Source organism: Meyerozyma guilliermondii, genomic scaffold (assembly GCF_000149425.1).
Source record: "Meyerozyma guilliermondii ATCC 6260 scaffold_5 genomic scaffold, whole genome shotgun sequence".
NCBI classification, from domain to species: domain Eukaryota; kingdom Fungi; phylum Ascomycota; class Pichiomycetes; order Serinales; family Debaryomycetaceae; genus Meyerozyma; species Meyerozyma guilliermondii.
Window position 1 is genome coordinate 584,714 of NW_001809796.1, and position 12,799 is coordinate 597,512.

Consider the following 12,799-nt stretch of genomic DNA (forward strand, 5'->3'; position numbering starts at 1 on the left):
TCATCGCCCATTTTAAAAGTCAAAAATATCAACTATTTCTTTGTGCGGCAGCCAGAACTATTACCGTGTTGCTTGTCATTTTCAGATATCCCAACGAGTTGGCGAGCGTCAAGTTCTTGGCGAGAACGATATCCATCAGGAGAACGGCCATCTTAATGCCCTGTCATTAGATTGAATCCACAATCTAGTGCGGGCTGGAAGGTCAAACATTTGTAGAGTACTGAAATAGAATTAGAAGTAACCAGACAAGGATCTCAGGGTTCACTGTTGAAAGTAAAACCTGTTAGGAATGTCGACAGCAACGGATAAAGCACTGGTGCTCATGGTACTTCAGTTTCTTGTCTGTAGCTGTTTGAGGTTCTAGTGATCTTCAATTGTTCAGCATTTTTAGCATTTCAGGCTTTGTTCTCTAATTTGGAACATCAAACTGGCTGGTTCCAGTTCCTAAAGTGGACCAATTTCATTCAGTTTAAGTGGAGACTCCAGTTCCGAACGACGATTTCCAATCATAAATTGAGACAACCCTTTCTTCAAATGCTCAATTTCTTCTTTTTTCTTCTCTTTTCTCTCTTTTCTCATATCCACTGTCCCCTCGCTACCGAGAGCGAAAAGTTGAAAAACAACCCGCCTGCCACTGCCATTTTCTGGCGACTATTCAACACACTATCATCCACCACAAGCAACACCACACTGAGAGCGCCAAGAAACATGCCCAAAAGAAGACCGAGAACCACATCTTCGTGGCCGCCACGGTCGTCCAAATCTGGAGCGGGCACATCGTCTTCTCGAGCATCAGTGGTGTCGGTGGAGGCCGGAGGTCGTTCGCCCAAACCCAGTCCCACTTGAGGAACGGTAGATTCTATCCACCGCTCTTCTAGCATTCGTGCCCTTCTGCTACGCTGTTCCTCTTCCTCCAAATCACTGATGGGTCCACTTTGGTGGGGATCGTCGCCGTCATAAATCATCAGAAACTGGCGCCGTAAATCGGCTATATCGTCAGCACTGAAACCCTGTTGAAGCAACCGGTCAAACCCGATCACCTCTGGCGCTGTAGACCGTTCCTGCGGTCTATCCAACTCGTTTTCTTGCGCTAATTGTTCTCTGGTGAGAATATCGCCAACAACACAATGAACAAATATGGGTAAAGGGTCGTCGTTTTCGATGTTAGGAGAAGTTTCTCGTCTGATCCGTGGCAAAAACACATCGCGCCGGAAATCTGTGGCTTCGTTGAGCACGCGTCCATCTACAATGAGTCTCAATCTTCGATTAGCAATGGTTGGAACTTGGTCTCGAATGGTGTTGCGTAACCAAGATACCGTTACAAGTCGATTCACATTTTCAGTTTCTGGATTGATCAGAAGGGGCACCACAAGATCTCGAATCGGGGCCTGGCGGCTGTCGGAGTTGCTGAAACGCACCACTATACTGAACTTCATGATGAGGAGGCACCAAGATCGCACTTTCAGTATTTGGTGTGCATGTATTATCGCACTGTCTGTACTGCATGTTGCTATCGCGCTCTGGCTCGCGTACTGCATCTATCTATAGCTGCTATCTCCAATCATTTGCCTTCCTCATCATGCCCAACATCTCCGAGCAAGTAAACCAGGTCGAACAAGCTTTAGAAACGAAAGCTGGCGGTGCCGCCGGAATCCTGGACGACCCAACTCAAGACTCAAGCCTTAGATACGCAGCATACGCTAATAGGTTTCGGACAATTCTTCTTGCCTCTCATCGGTATGTTGCCTATACTTCTGATATTGGTGAGTCTTTTCGTCCTGTTGCCCACCCATACCTTGTGAAGCTTGGTTATGGAGTGTCGTGGCTTTATATCATTGGGGATGTGCTGTATCTGTCATGGAAGGCAAAGATGAAAGCAGAAGGTCGGTACACCGCTGACTTGAAACCATGGAATTTTCCATACCCTCCAGCAAATCCTGTGGCAGCCCAGATCTACCGAGATGGTGCCAGCGATAAGCTTGTAGACACCGACTGGCGGTTGGTGGGACTCAAACGAGGCATTTTCCAGTCCATTGCATCGATGGGACTTCCCGCTTTCACGATCCATTCTGCTGTGCGGTACTCGTCGCTTATGTTTAAGAACACTAAAATCAAACAATTGCGTACGTATGGACCCGTGGGCGTGGGGTTGGGTATAGTTCCGCTTTTGCCATATGTATTTGACGAGCCGGTGGAAATGGTGGTCGATTGGGTTTTCGACAAGGGCGAGGAGATGTTTAGAGAGAAATAGAGAGGTGGAGGATTTGAGCCATACACTCGTATTCTTAGTCTACGAACAATCATATTGTCTTATATTTTATCTTACCTTTGGATGTTTCATATTCAGTATATATTTATATGAGGTAATATCAATTTTCAGTAAAGATAATATGAATAGAAATGTTGTCCGTCTTGTCTCGTCTCTCGTACCTTGTCTCTCGTGTCGTCTCTCATCTCGTCTCGTCTCTCCTATATACATTGATCCGGAATCCTAATTTGGCCGCGAGTAGTTATAAGTTCCACACTTGCATGTTCGTGCCTCATCGTCTCCATCAAATGCCAAAATCGCATCTTTCACTTGGGTACCCAAATCATAACAGTAAAACTCCACCTGATGAACAATCTCTCTACAGTTCAGACAGTACCACCGGATCTTATCATTGACACCTTTAGGACGATCTTGTTCTACTACAAGACCAATTGTATCAGCGTATCTTACCGGATTATGAGGCACATTTCCGGGCAACAAAAACGAATCTCCTTCCCGAATGGTAATGTCACGGAATTTGCCGTCATCCACAACTTTTAAAGTCATATCTCCTTTGATTTGGTGAAAATATTCCGGGGTTTGGTTGACATGATAATCGGTTCTTTCGTTGGGACCGCCCACAATCATCACTGTAGCACCTCCCCGGTGAAGACAGTAGTTGTTTACGGGAGGCTGGAGCAAATCCTTGTTTTCGGAGATCCAAGACTGGAGATTTATTGGTTCTGCAAGCATTGAAATTGTAGAGGTCTGTCATTTGAAATCTGGTGATGACAAAATAGTCACGTGATACGATGTTTCCGGTTTGGAAGATATGACAATTGCGTTGCTACCGGAGTGAGCTATGAGCTATCCAGGAATAAATGATCGACTTGAAATAATCCAATTGAAGTGAACCATCAAGTTTAACCAACCAGTTAGCGTAAAAAATAAGCTTCCCCACCAGGAGTCGAACCTGGAATCTTCTGGTTCCAACCGGAAGTGGTTACGTAATCGTAGCCAGACGCCTTGACCATTGGGCCATGAGGAACGAAGCTTGGGAGAGAAGATGAGGGAAACGAAATGAGCGAGTTGAGTGAATTTATGCGAAATTGAAACTATTGAAACTATTGAAACGAAATTATTCATTCCACTTCAATATCCTTATAGTTTTTAATTTTTTTTTTCTACTTTTTTCTACTCCTTTATTATTCTTCTTATTCTTCTTATTCTTCCTCTTTCCTACGCTATTCTTTCCTCACATATATTAACCTAATGCTCCAATATGGTCAAGTTGCCGGTAACCACTACATTCTCCAACACCGAACCATTAGGAATATCAATCTTGTCACCATCGTTACAAACTATGATGACTGTTCCCTTTAAGGTGACATTTCTTCCCAAGGTGACATTTCCGGTAATTGTCAAGTGATCAAGCTCGACAATCTTGGGTATATGAGCTATCCGGGACAGGAATCCGGAAACCTTTTTAAAGTGTGAACCCAACTTGATGAGTGGGTTAGCAAAACCATATCTTGCTGGGTCCAATTTCAAGGCACCGTGCTCCAAATGGAACAAATCTGACTTGACAAGTAATAAATCAGAACAGGTTTTCACAGGCAAGAATCTGGCACGAGGAACGACCACTCCGTGTGCTCCTTCAAAGTGTCTGATGGCGGCACCAACGGCGGTTTCCAATTGCAAAACATTGAATTCGGAATTACCCTTGGAAATGGATTTTTGGTTGGGGATGATTTCGGCCTGGATGCTATTTGACTCCACCAACTTTTTAACGGCCTTCAAGTTGATCCACAAGTTGTTGGTGTTGAAGTACTTGAATTATTTTGATCGACTTGAAATCTTCAACGTGCTCCTTGGGTACCTGAGCAATTTCCAACAACCGAACTTGGCCATCATAATTGATCAAAGTTCCTCCCTTAACATCGGCTCTGGTTTTGTCGGTCAATTCCATGAGATACTCTGCTCCGGTTTCGATCATGTGGTCCAAAATCTTGGTGTCGACAGTGGCTCCTAAATTATCACCATTGGACACAAACAAAATTTCTCTTCCCTGGGCCAAAAGCGAGTCCAATTCACCTGATGAGATCAATGCCTCGTACAAGTCTCCGTGACCTGGGGGGTACCAACCGTCCAATTCGTCGTCAAACGACTCGGGAACCGGCAACAACGAGTCCTTAAAAATACGAGGAAATCTCGATTGGTTGAAGGTTCTCACTCTGATTCTGTGGCCCTGGTACTTCTTGATGATCTTGGCGGTGTCGGCATCGGTGTTAAACGAGTTCATCAACAAGAGAGGAACATCAGAATCGTATTTACGATTAAGATGCTCGATTTGTCTCACCGACAAATCCAAAAATGTGTTGCCATCTCTTACTTCAATGACCGATTTGGGACCCACACAGCCCATAGACGTACCCAATCCTCCGTTCAACTTGAGCACTGCCAATTTGCTCAAATTGTCGGCAGTTTCCGATTTGAGAGAGTCATACAGCACAACCTCACTCTCACTTGGCGACTTGATTTTGTCCCAATCAAGAGTGGTTCCCGACGCCTTATCGGTCAAATACCGTCTAAACAAGGCGAAAAATGAATCCATCTCGTTTTCAAACTTGGCTTGGGCTTCTGGATCCTTGACGGTATCGACCAATGCATTCAAGGCATTCCGCATCTGCGACGCAGAAACGTTTGTGGCGGTGTTGTCAAACGCCTGTGTTAGTAGCTCGAAGAGATTGGCCAATTGAGTATACGGGGCTGCTTTGAGGCGGTTAAAGTGGCGAATGATGGAGATTTTGAGACACAAATAGACGAATCGAAAATGAAAAAAACTCGATTTTGACAATCAAAGTTCGAGAAAATTGTCATTTTGATCACTTTATCGTTTCCGCGCCATCCACATTACCCCAATTCCAAACTTACATAGGTCGACTGAGACTTGACGTGTTTCTTTGCTTGTGCAGACATTGTGTATCTGGCGCAATCTTGCTTGCGAACATTCTATAGTCGCCCACACCCCCCAAGCTGGTGCACTGGTGTGCAGCACGGGTGTTGGGCTGCCGCCTCGGAGCGGAGTAGGGACTGCAGACATTGCTATGGATTGCAGCCAATAGCAAACTGTGCAAGTAAGCGCGCAGATATTATTGGCGTGCGGCAGTCATGCAGAAATGCAATTAAACGACACTTCCGGTGACCACGAGGCCGGTAGTTATCCGGTGGTAAACCGGAAGTAACCTTTCAAAACCCTAAATTTAAGCTCCCAAAAATTGGGTTCCCCACGCTTACCCCACTGGTTCCCCTCGCCCTCCCACCGACTTCGGCTTCTCCCTTGAGCGGCTCGCACACCCACACACCACTCCGATATTTTCTCGCTTGTTTCCCCACAGTCCTGCAGGGCCGGTGGCCGGTCCGAAAAGAGCCAAGATGTGACCCGGCTTGCCATCATTTGAGTTATTTATTTTACGTGTTTCTTATGTTTTTTTAAGCGATTTGGACTCCAAAAGATCGATTCCCTCCTAATTACTACCCATTATGTCGGCTCCACCCTATGATCTTGCATGCGAACTGGTGCCCAGCTACCAGCCCTCGTCAGAGTCGCTTCCGGAATACAAACAAACTCTTCATTTCGGGGGTTTATGTCTTATGAAAACCGAGTTTTCAACTCCTTATCACTATAACTCGCGGAACCGAGGTTGGAGCCCGGTTTTCTTGGAAATTAATTCGACAGAAATCAAATTTTACAATTTGAACATTGATAAAAAATTGCTTATTCTCATAGAAACGTTATACTACGAGGCCAATCTGCTTCATGATTTGGCTGCTAACATCAACAATGATAGACTTAAACGCGACAAGAAGCCTTGGCTTGACACCAGTGACGTTGATCTTTTCGGTGATGACCCCTATGGTGCCTCATTTTCTCCCGAGGCTTTTAAGCAGACCCGGTCCGACAGAGTCAAGTTGAAGTTTCAGAAGGCAAAGCAAGGCGCCTCGGCGAAAATGCTCCCTAAGTTTTACTCACAGCTTCAGGATAATGGCTTTTTATTCGAACCAACGACCAATACCGAAATCACCAACAACTTCAAATCAAAGTACGCAGGAGAGTTGATTCACCGGTACACTCTTGCCAACTGCGATGTTGGAGAGGCTCCTTCGTTGAATCAAGTGATTTCTGCCATGTATAAAGAAACGCTGATTGATTCGTTACCTCAAAGCACCTCCACCTTGGTCAAATACAAAAATGTGCTTCGACTTCGAGTCGAATTGAAACAAATATTGCTCCAATTCTGGTCGTTTTACGGCATGGTGCATTGGTACCGAAACATCTTGATTGGAGGTGATTTGGCTTCGCCTCTCGAATCTAGAATAGCTACCAAGGTCAAAAGCATACCATCTCGTCAAACCAGACTCAATAATGCCCTTCTTGTGGCTACGGCCGCCGCTGCATCTTACCGACAGGAACCACTGCAAGACGAAGAAAACTTTCCCGCCGGCGAAATTTGTTTCAATGATCCTTTTCTGACCGGAGAAACCATCAAGCCACTGAATACTCGTCCATGTTCGTGTTCTGAGAATGGAAGCGTGTGCACAACCCCAGACTCTGTTTTCTCTGAGCGCCGAGAGTCTGTCGCTACGACAGAAAGTAGTAGCAGTGATACCAAATGTCACTACTCGAAAACTATGCATTCCTATAAACTTGTCAGCTACGACAGATACTACACCACATTAGAAAAGCAGTATATTTCAAACTGTATACCAGATCTAAACTCGTTTGACAAGTGGCAGTCGATAGGGTTAACGCTTTCTAATTTCAAACAGTATATGAGCAAACTGCAATTGAAGCATTATGAAAAAGACCCTCAAAATGTTTACATATCTATTGGAGAATTGATAGACGGTGTGTCTCAATATGACAAAACCTCACCATCAAATGGGCCATGTCGACTGTTCGTTGTGCATCAAAGCGGACTAGTTAGTGTGACAACTTGAGTATGATATGAATGTGTTGACTATGAGGATTCAACTCTCTGAAAATGATCGAGTTGAAACTATACTGGTTGATTATGATGTTGAACAAAGATAGAACATAAATCAAGATATGAAAACCTTTAATGAATATGATATGATCCTATAGTGATGATGCTGACTGATATCAACTTATATGAATTCAATCTATGAGTTTACATGAAGATTTGTCTTGTCCATATAATTCAATTGGCATAATACTAAAAAGGCAGTCTCCACAAGTTGTATTTGCCTCAACTATAATACACTATTGTACATTTTATTCCATTGCATCATTGTCATTTTGCATGCCAAAGTAATTTTCTTGCTCCTGGCCATAACTCTGCCACTCGTCGCTGCCATATCCTTCTCTCACATAAGATTCAGCCTCGTCCAGCGGGCTAAAGTCGATTTTATCACCATTTGACATCGATGTGGGTGCAGGAGACGACCTGTACATCGACTGAGGAGTGGTGGGAAGTTCGTAAACGTTGTTTTGGCCATTGCCACATGCAAAAGCGTAGTCTTGGAACCCTTTATCTTCAAATTTCGTCACGGTGTTACCATTTTGGTCTTGAAATTGTCGCAAAGAACCCCACGGAGTAATTTTAACTATACCACCTTCGGGATGTGAGTATACAGGCCATTCCTCTGATGTTGAATAAGCCTGTTTTTCACGTTCGCTAGCGTTTTTGACCTTTTTTTGGTACGATTACCACGTCTTCCCGTTTTCTCTTTGGCGTGTACATGAAGAAGAAAAGAGCGCGCGAGGGAAATGCTGGCGATGGAGGATGTATGTGCAGGGGAGACGGTGCAGGACTTTTGTGTGTGCAGGAAGTGTGATTTCTGTTTCTTTGTGTGCCGTACGTTTCACCAGATACGGATGGTAAGTTCTCAGAGAATTGAGAGCCTTGCATAAGTTTTGGTGGCTCAATTGTATGTGAAATTGATGTGTGTGTCTTTTTATAGTAGAATATGTCTCACGAAGCCAAAGTGACGAAAAATTGACAAATAAGTAGGGAATATGGGAAAAACAAAGTCTTTATTTTGGCTCAAATTCAGTCAAAAAGAGCTTAATTGGCCCATTATGAACTCTTCAAATATCTGTGGATTAACCCTTTTTTTCTGGGTTGGAAATTTGGTGAATTGAAGAAGATATTGCTATTTGTATCTCTCCAATTCCTCACATTTTGTGTACCCAAAGTTTTCACAAACGAATTGATTAGCTGGCTCTCATACAGCAGTCTACGGCTATCCCTTCCTCCATAACTCTACTCTTTTTTTCATGTAACTTTCTTTGAAACTTAGATCTCTCATCTCAGATTCATCATTTGCAGCCAAATTTTTTTAGTTAAAAACCAAGTCAAAGCACCTCTAACATACCTCGCTTCTGCTTAACATAACTCTCTTCTTCTTCAAATACCCAGGAGCTTTTTTATTACTTTCCTTTTCACTCGTCTCTTCGTTGATAGCACCGGGCTATATGCCGTCCGCCTGCAGGCGGTTTTCTCATCCAATAAAACTCGCGATTTTCTTTGTTACTTCATGTTGAGGGCCAGAAGCTTCACCAGCATATTGGGGCGCACACCCCGTATTCCATGCCGTAACTTGGCCACGAGCCGTGTGTTGGCAGCTGCTACCGGAGAACAGGAGCGCAAACCGTTTGTAAATGCCCTCGGAAAAGATGTTCAAAGGTACTCGGACGAGCCAGGAACTTTTGGAAAAACCACTTTTACCGAAGTAATGGACGAGGTTGATATGACTTGGGGCCGCGACGATGATCCTAAGCACGTAGACAAGCAAAACACCAAGATTCGTCACTTTACCATCAATTTTGGTCCACAACATCCTGCCGCTCACGGTGTGTTGAGATTGATTTTGGAATTACACGGTGAAGAAATTGTACGTTCTGATCCTCATGTGGGACTTTTGCATCGAGGAACTGAGAAATTGATCGAATCCAAGACGTATATGCAAGCATTGCCTTATTTCGATCGGTTGGATTATGTTTCTATGATGACCAACGAGTTGGTTTTCGCATTGGCAGTGGAAAAATTGTTGAATGTAGAGGTACCATTGAGAGCCAAGTATATCCGTACTTTGTTCGGTGAGATCACCAGGGTGTTGAACCACTGTATGTCGGTGCTTTCACATATTATGGATGTCGGTGGTTTGACGCCGTTTTTGTGGGGTTTCGAAGAGAGAGAAAAATTGATGGAATTTTATGAACGGGTTTCGGGTGCCCGTTTGCACAGTGCCTATGTGCGTCCTGGAGGAGTGGCGCAGGACTTGCCCGCCGGCTTGTTGGACGATATCTATATGTGGGCTACTCAATTTGGTGACAGAATCGATGAAGTTGAAGAATTGGTCACCGATAACAGAATTTGGCAGGCACGTACCAAAGATGTTGGTGTGGTCAGTGCTGAAGATGCTCTCAACTACTCGTTATCGGGAGTGATGTTGCGTGGATCTGGTATCGCCTACGATATTAGAAAAGCCCAACCTTATGACGCATACGAATTGGTGGATTTTGACATTCCTGTAGGACAAAATGGTGACTGTTATGACAGATACCTTATTAGAATGGCCGAGTTCAGACAATCGTTGCGGATCATCGAACAATGTATCAATGATATGCCCGAGGGGCCAGTCAAGGTTGAAGATTTCAAGATTTCTCCACCAGCTCGTCAAGTAATGAAGGAAGATATGGAGGCATTGATTCACCATTTCTTGTTGTTTACCAAGGGATACGCTGTTCCTCCTGGTGAGACTTACACTGCCATCGAAGCACCCAAGGGTGAAATGGCAGTTTATGTTGTGTCGGACGGAAGTGAGAGACCTTATAGATGTAAGATTAGAGCTCCTGGATTTGCCCATCTTGGAGCATTTGATCACATTTCTCGTGGAAATTTGTTGGCCGATGCCGTTGCCATCATTGGTACTATGGATCTCGTGTTTGGAGAGGTTGATCGTTAGCATGCGTTACTGTAATCTATGTGACTAAGGTAATTGTAGATGAGCTATACAAGGTGAAACCTAGTATAGCGCCAGAATGACATCATTTTCTAGGCAAAAACCAGTTGAGTTTTTCATCCCCACAACTGATACAAAAAGTACGTTGCGCCCGCTCCCACAGTCATGATCGTGGCCACTTTGAGGGTACTTTCGCTGTCGTGAGGCCCATGATACATATGAGGGTCTCTCGCTGTACTGGTATAGGTTGCTTGGCGACCAGAAGATTGTTGGTTCGCATAGTTATGGGCCTGGCGCATCAAATGCTTGGTGATAAGTTCTTCGCTGACTTTTGTATTGCTGGAACGATAGAGTTGTTTTATGATGGCATCGCGCTGGGCAGGAGAAAGATGTTTGTTGATAAGTCGTTGTTCGAATTTGAGGTTTCGTGAAAGGTGATTGTCGTAGTCAAAATGAGGCACTCCATGACGATCGCCGTGGTTGACATGGACACCAGAAACATGAGATTGGTTTTCGAAATCGGCAAAGTTGCGCACCCTGTGTCTTGTAGCATTGAGACCCAGAGCCATGGAATGATGGGACCCTTCAGAACGCAGATAATATTTGGCCTCTCCATAGTATTTGTTGTGCCATTCAGATCGATCTGGATTATTTTGCTTGATATTGGGGCTCCCACGTAGTTCCATATCGTACTGTTTCCTCTTCTTGACATCCTTGAGGGTATCGTAAGCCGAGACAATCTCCACAAATCTATCTTGATTCAACTTTTTTTGTTCTTCATCCGCACTGGTATTTAAGTCTGGGTGATATTGTTTGGTGAGTTTTTTGAACAGCGCTTTGATTTCCTTGATGGACGCTCCATGGTGGACCCCTAGGATTTCGTATTTGTTTGGCGATGATTTCGAAGACAAAGATCGAAAATGCAGAAATGAATGTAGATTTAGCCGCTTTGGCTGGTTGAATGCTGTACGCATGCTGGCACGCTCTTTGGTTGAATGTGCTCCAAAATTCGCTATGAGACGCAATAGCCGATCAGTTATCCGATCTTGCTCCGATACCGCAAATGAGCTTATCTCAGTAGCAAGCGGCACGACTAATGTGCGAATATAAATGGCGCGAACGGTTGTGGATGCGAACGACTAAGAAAGACACTTGGTGCGAACCATTAAAGATTGATGAGGGCACTGAAAATGGTGCGAATGCTGCTGTTGAATAAATGAGAACACGCAAACGACTCAAAAGACAATTCTGATTATTTGAGTGCCACGTAAATGATTGCAAAATACTTCTAATGGAATTGAAACATTTAATCGAAGCGGAATCATCTAAATGATTGGACTGAAAGCCAACTAGTTCAAATTGGGTAGCCAAACACTACAAATTGGAGTAACTAAAACTTAAATTAGTGTACTGCAACGTTCATGACATAAGTCGTCTGGTCAAGCTAATTCGTAAAGATGAACTACTCACCTCCCGTTCACTTCACACAAATCCGACTTCCTCCAAACTTCCAATTGACAACAATTGACAACTACTGGCCATTCAGTGACCTTCAGTGACCCAGGTCATTCTAGTACTTGATTTGGCTGCAACGTGCGCCCGGGTAACCCTTACGTAAGCGCTGACTTTGCCACCGGGCATGAGTATAAAAGCTGCCAATTGCCCCGCGCCATCACCACATTTCAATGCCTAGACAAAGAAGATCCGCCCCAGCTCCCACGCAAAGGAGATCTGCTCATACCGCTGCTGCGGCTCCTCACTATCCAGCTCCCGCTGCACAACCTCAAACCAGCTCGCGGTCGCCTGGTTTGTTCGGACAAATGGCTTCTACTGCGGCCGGTGTAGCCGTTGGTTCTACCATTGGTCACACCCTCGGTGCTGGTATCACCGGTATGTTTGGAGGAAGTTCTGCTCCCCCCGCTCAATATGAACAAGCGCAACAGCAAACTTACCAGGAACAGACAAAACACTGTGATGCTGATGCCAGAAACTTTACCAGATGTTTGGAAGATAATGGTGGAAACATGCAAGTTTGTGATTTTTACTTGCAACAATTGAAGGCGTGTCAAGAAGCTTCGAGACAATATTAATGTAAATAGAGGAGTACTTGAGACTAAAATATTTAAAGAGTAATGCATAGCAGATCAAGCTGATAAATTGTAGTTGAGTAAAAAGAACAATACGAAATCTTTGAAAAAGTGAAGAGTTGAGAGAAGTTAGTAGCACTGAAAAATAAACTAGATAAGTAAAATTTTAATTTATGGATAGAGACATACTGGTCTGAATAGAAACACTGAAAGAAATGCATTCAAAGAAATTGTGTAGTATGGTTGAAAATTTTTAAAGTAGTACAGAACCACTGTATAGTTTTTCGTATGATAACCAACTACCAAAGCTACTTAAAAAGCAGTGAAAATTTGAGCTGTTAATACTGAATAGATTAAAAGTAGATAGAGTTGATTCTGAATGGTAAAGTTGAATAGTATTGTATTTACCAACAAATCTGGAGGCTGACCAGTCCCCCACTTATCATTGTTCAGGATTCCATAAATCACTATCTGT

At 43.9% G+C, this 12,799-nt stretch overlaps 11 protein-coding genes and 1 non-coding gene across 12 annotated transcripts; 6 read left to right on the forward strand and 6 right to left on the reverse strand. All coding sequences in view use genetic code 12, as the record gives it.

Annotated features, from left to right (window-relative positions):
- Nucleotides 1-575: 575 nt before the first annotated feature.
- PGUG_04262 (uncharacterized protein) lies at nucleotides 576-1,538 on the reverse strand (the record flags this gene model as incomplete). The annotated part of the gene is made up of 1 exon (XM_001483484.1): nucleotides 576-1,538. The coding sequence occupies one exon, from the start codon at nucleotides 1,536-1,538 to the stop codon at nucleotides 576-578; it is 963 nt and encodes a 320-aa protein (XP_001483534.2).
- PGUG_04263 (uncharacterized protein) lies at nucleotides 1,505-2,251 on the forward strand (the record flags this gene model as incomplete). Its single annotated transcript, XM_001483483.1, has 1 exon — nucleotides 1,505-2,251. One exon carries the CDS (start codon nucleotides 1,505-1,507, stop codon nucleotides 2,249-2,251), a length of 747 nt encoding a protein of 248 aa, XP_001483533.2.
- Nucleotides 2,252-2,491: 240 nt separating this feature from the next.
- On the reverse strand, nucleotides 2,492-3,001 carry PGUG_04264 (3-hydroxyanthranilate 3,4-dioxygenase; the record flags this gene model as incomplete). Its single annotated transcript, XM_001483485.1, has 1 exon — nucleotides 2,492-3,001. One exon carries the CDS (start codon nucleotides 2,999-3,001, stop codon nucleotides 2,492-2,494), a length of 510 nt encoding a protein of 169 aa, XP_001483535.2.
- A 199-nt stretch (nucleotides 3,002-3,200) lies between these two features.
- PGUG_06017 lies at nucleotides 3,201-3,296 on the reverse strand. Its single transcript has one exon. It is a non-coding gene; the product is annotated as a tRNA-Arg (tRNA).
- Nucleotides 3,297-3,755: 459 nt separating this feature from the next.
- PGUG_04265 (uncharacterized protein) lies at nucleotides 3,756-4,280 on the forward strand (the record flags this gene model as incomplete). Its single annotated transcript, XM_001483486.1, has 1 exon — nucleotides 3,756-4,280. The coding sequence occupies one exon, from the start codon at nucleotides 3,756-3,758 to the stop codon at nucleotides 4,278-4,280; it is 525 nt and encodes a 174-aa protein (XP_001483536.2).
- Nucleotides 4,035-4,934, reverse strand: UGP1 (UTP glucose-1-phosphate uridylyltransferase; the record flags this gene model as incomplete). Its single annotated transcript, XM_001483488.1, has 1 exon — nucleotides 4,035-4,934. One exon carries the CDS (start codon nucleotides 4,932-4,934, stop codon nucleotides 4,035-4,037), a length of 900 nt encoding a protein of 299 aa, XP_001483538.2.
- Nucleotides 4,510-5,007, forward strand: PGUG_04267 (uncharacterized protein; the record flags this gene model as incomplete). Its single annotated transcript, XM_001483487.1, has 1 exon — nucleotides 4,510-5,007. The coding sequence occupies one exon, from the start codon at nucleotides 4,510-4,512 to the stop codon at nucleotides 5,005-5,007; it is 498 nt and encodes a 165-aa protein (XP_001483537.1).
- Nucleotides 5,008-5,791: 784 nt separating this feature from the next.
- Nucleotides 5,792-7,249, forward strand: PGUG_04268 (uncharacterized protein; the record flags this gene model as incomplete). Its single annotated transcript, XM_001483489.1, has 1 exon — nucleotides 5,792-7,249. The coding sequence occupies one exon, from the start codon at nucleotides 5,792-5,794 to the stop codon at nucleotides 7,247-7,249; it is 1,458 nt and encodes a 485-aa protein (XP_001483539.2).
- Nucleotides 7,250-8,809: 1,560 nt separating this feature from the next.
- On the forward strand, nucleotides 8,810-10,240 carry NUC2 (Nuc2p; the record flags this gene model as incomplete). The annotated part of the gene is made up of 1 exon (XM_001483490.1): nucleotides 8,810-10,240. One exon carries the CDS (start codon nucleotides 8,810-8,812, stop codon nucleotides 10,238-10,240), a length of 1,431 nt encoding a protein of 476 aa, XP_001483540.1.
- A 113-nt stretch (nucleotides 10,241-10,353) lies between these two features.
- PGUG_04270 (uncharacterized protein) lies at nucleotides 10,354-11,211 on the reverse strand (the record flags this gene model as incomplete). Its single annotated transcript, XM_001483491.1, has 1 exon — nucleotides 10,354-11,211. One exon carries the CDS (start codon nucleotides 11,209-11,211, stop codon nucleotides 10,354-10,356), a length of 858 nt encoding a protein of 285 aa, XP_001483541.2.
- A 708-nt stretch (nucleotides 11,212-11,919) lies between these two features.
- On the reverse strand, nucleotides 11,920-12,375 carry PGUG_04271 (uncharacterized protein; the record flags this gene model as incomplete). Its single annotated transcript, XM_001483493.1, has 1 exon — nucleotides 11,920-12,375. The coding sequence occupies one exon, from the start codon at nucleotides 12,373-12,375 to the stop codon at nucleotides 11,920-11,922; it is 456 nt and encodes a 151-aa protein (XP_001483543.2).
- On the forward strand, nucleotides 11,923-12,327 carry PGUG_04272 (uncharacterized protein; the record flags this gene model as incomplete). The annotated part of the gene is made up of 1 exon (XM_001483492.1): nucleotides 11,923-12,327. One exon carries the CDS (start codon nucleotides 11,923-11,925, stop codon nucleotides 12,325-12,327), a length of 405 nt encoding a protein of 134 aa, XP_001483542.1.
- Nucleotides 12,376-12,799: the final 424 nt, after the last annotated feature.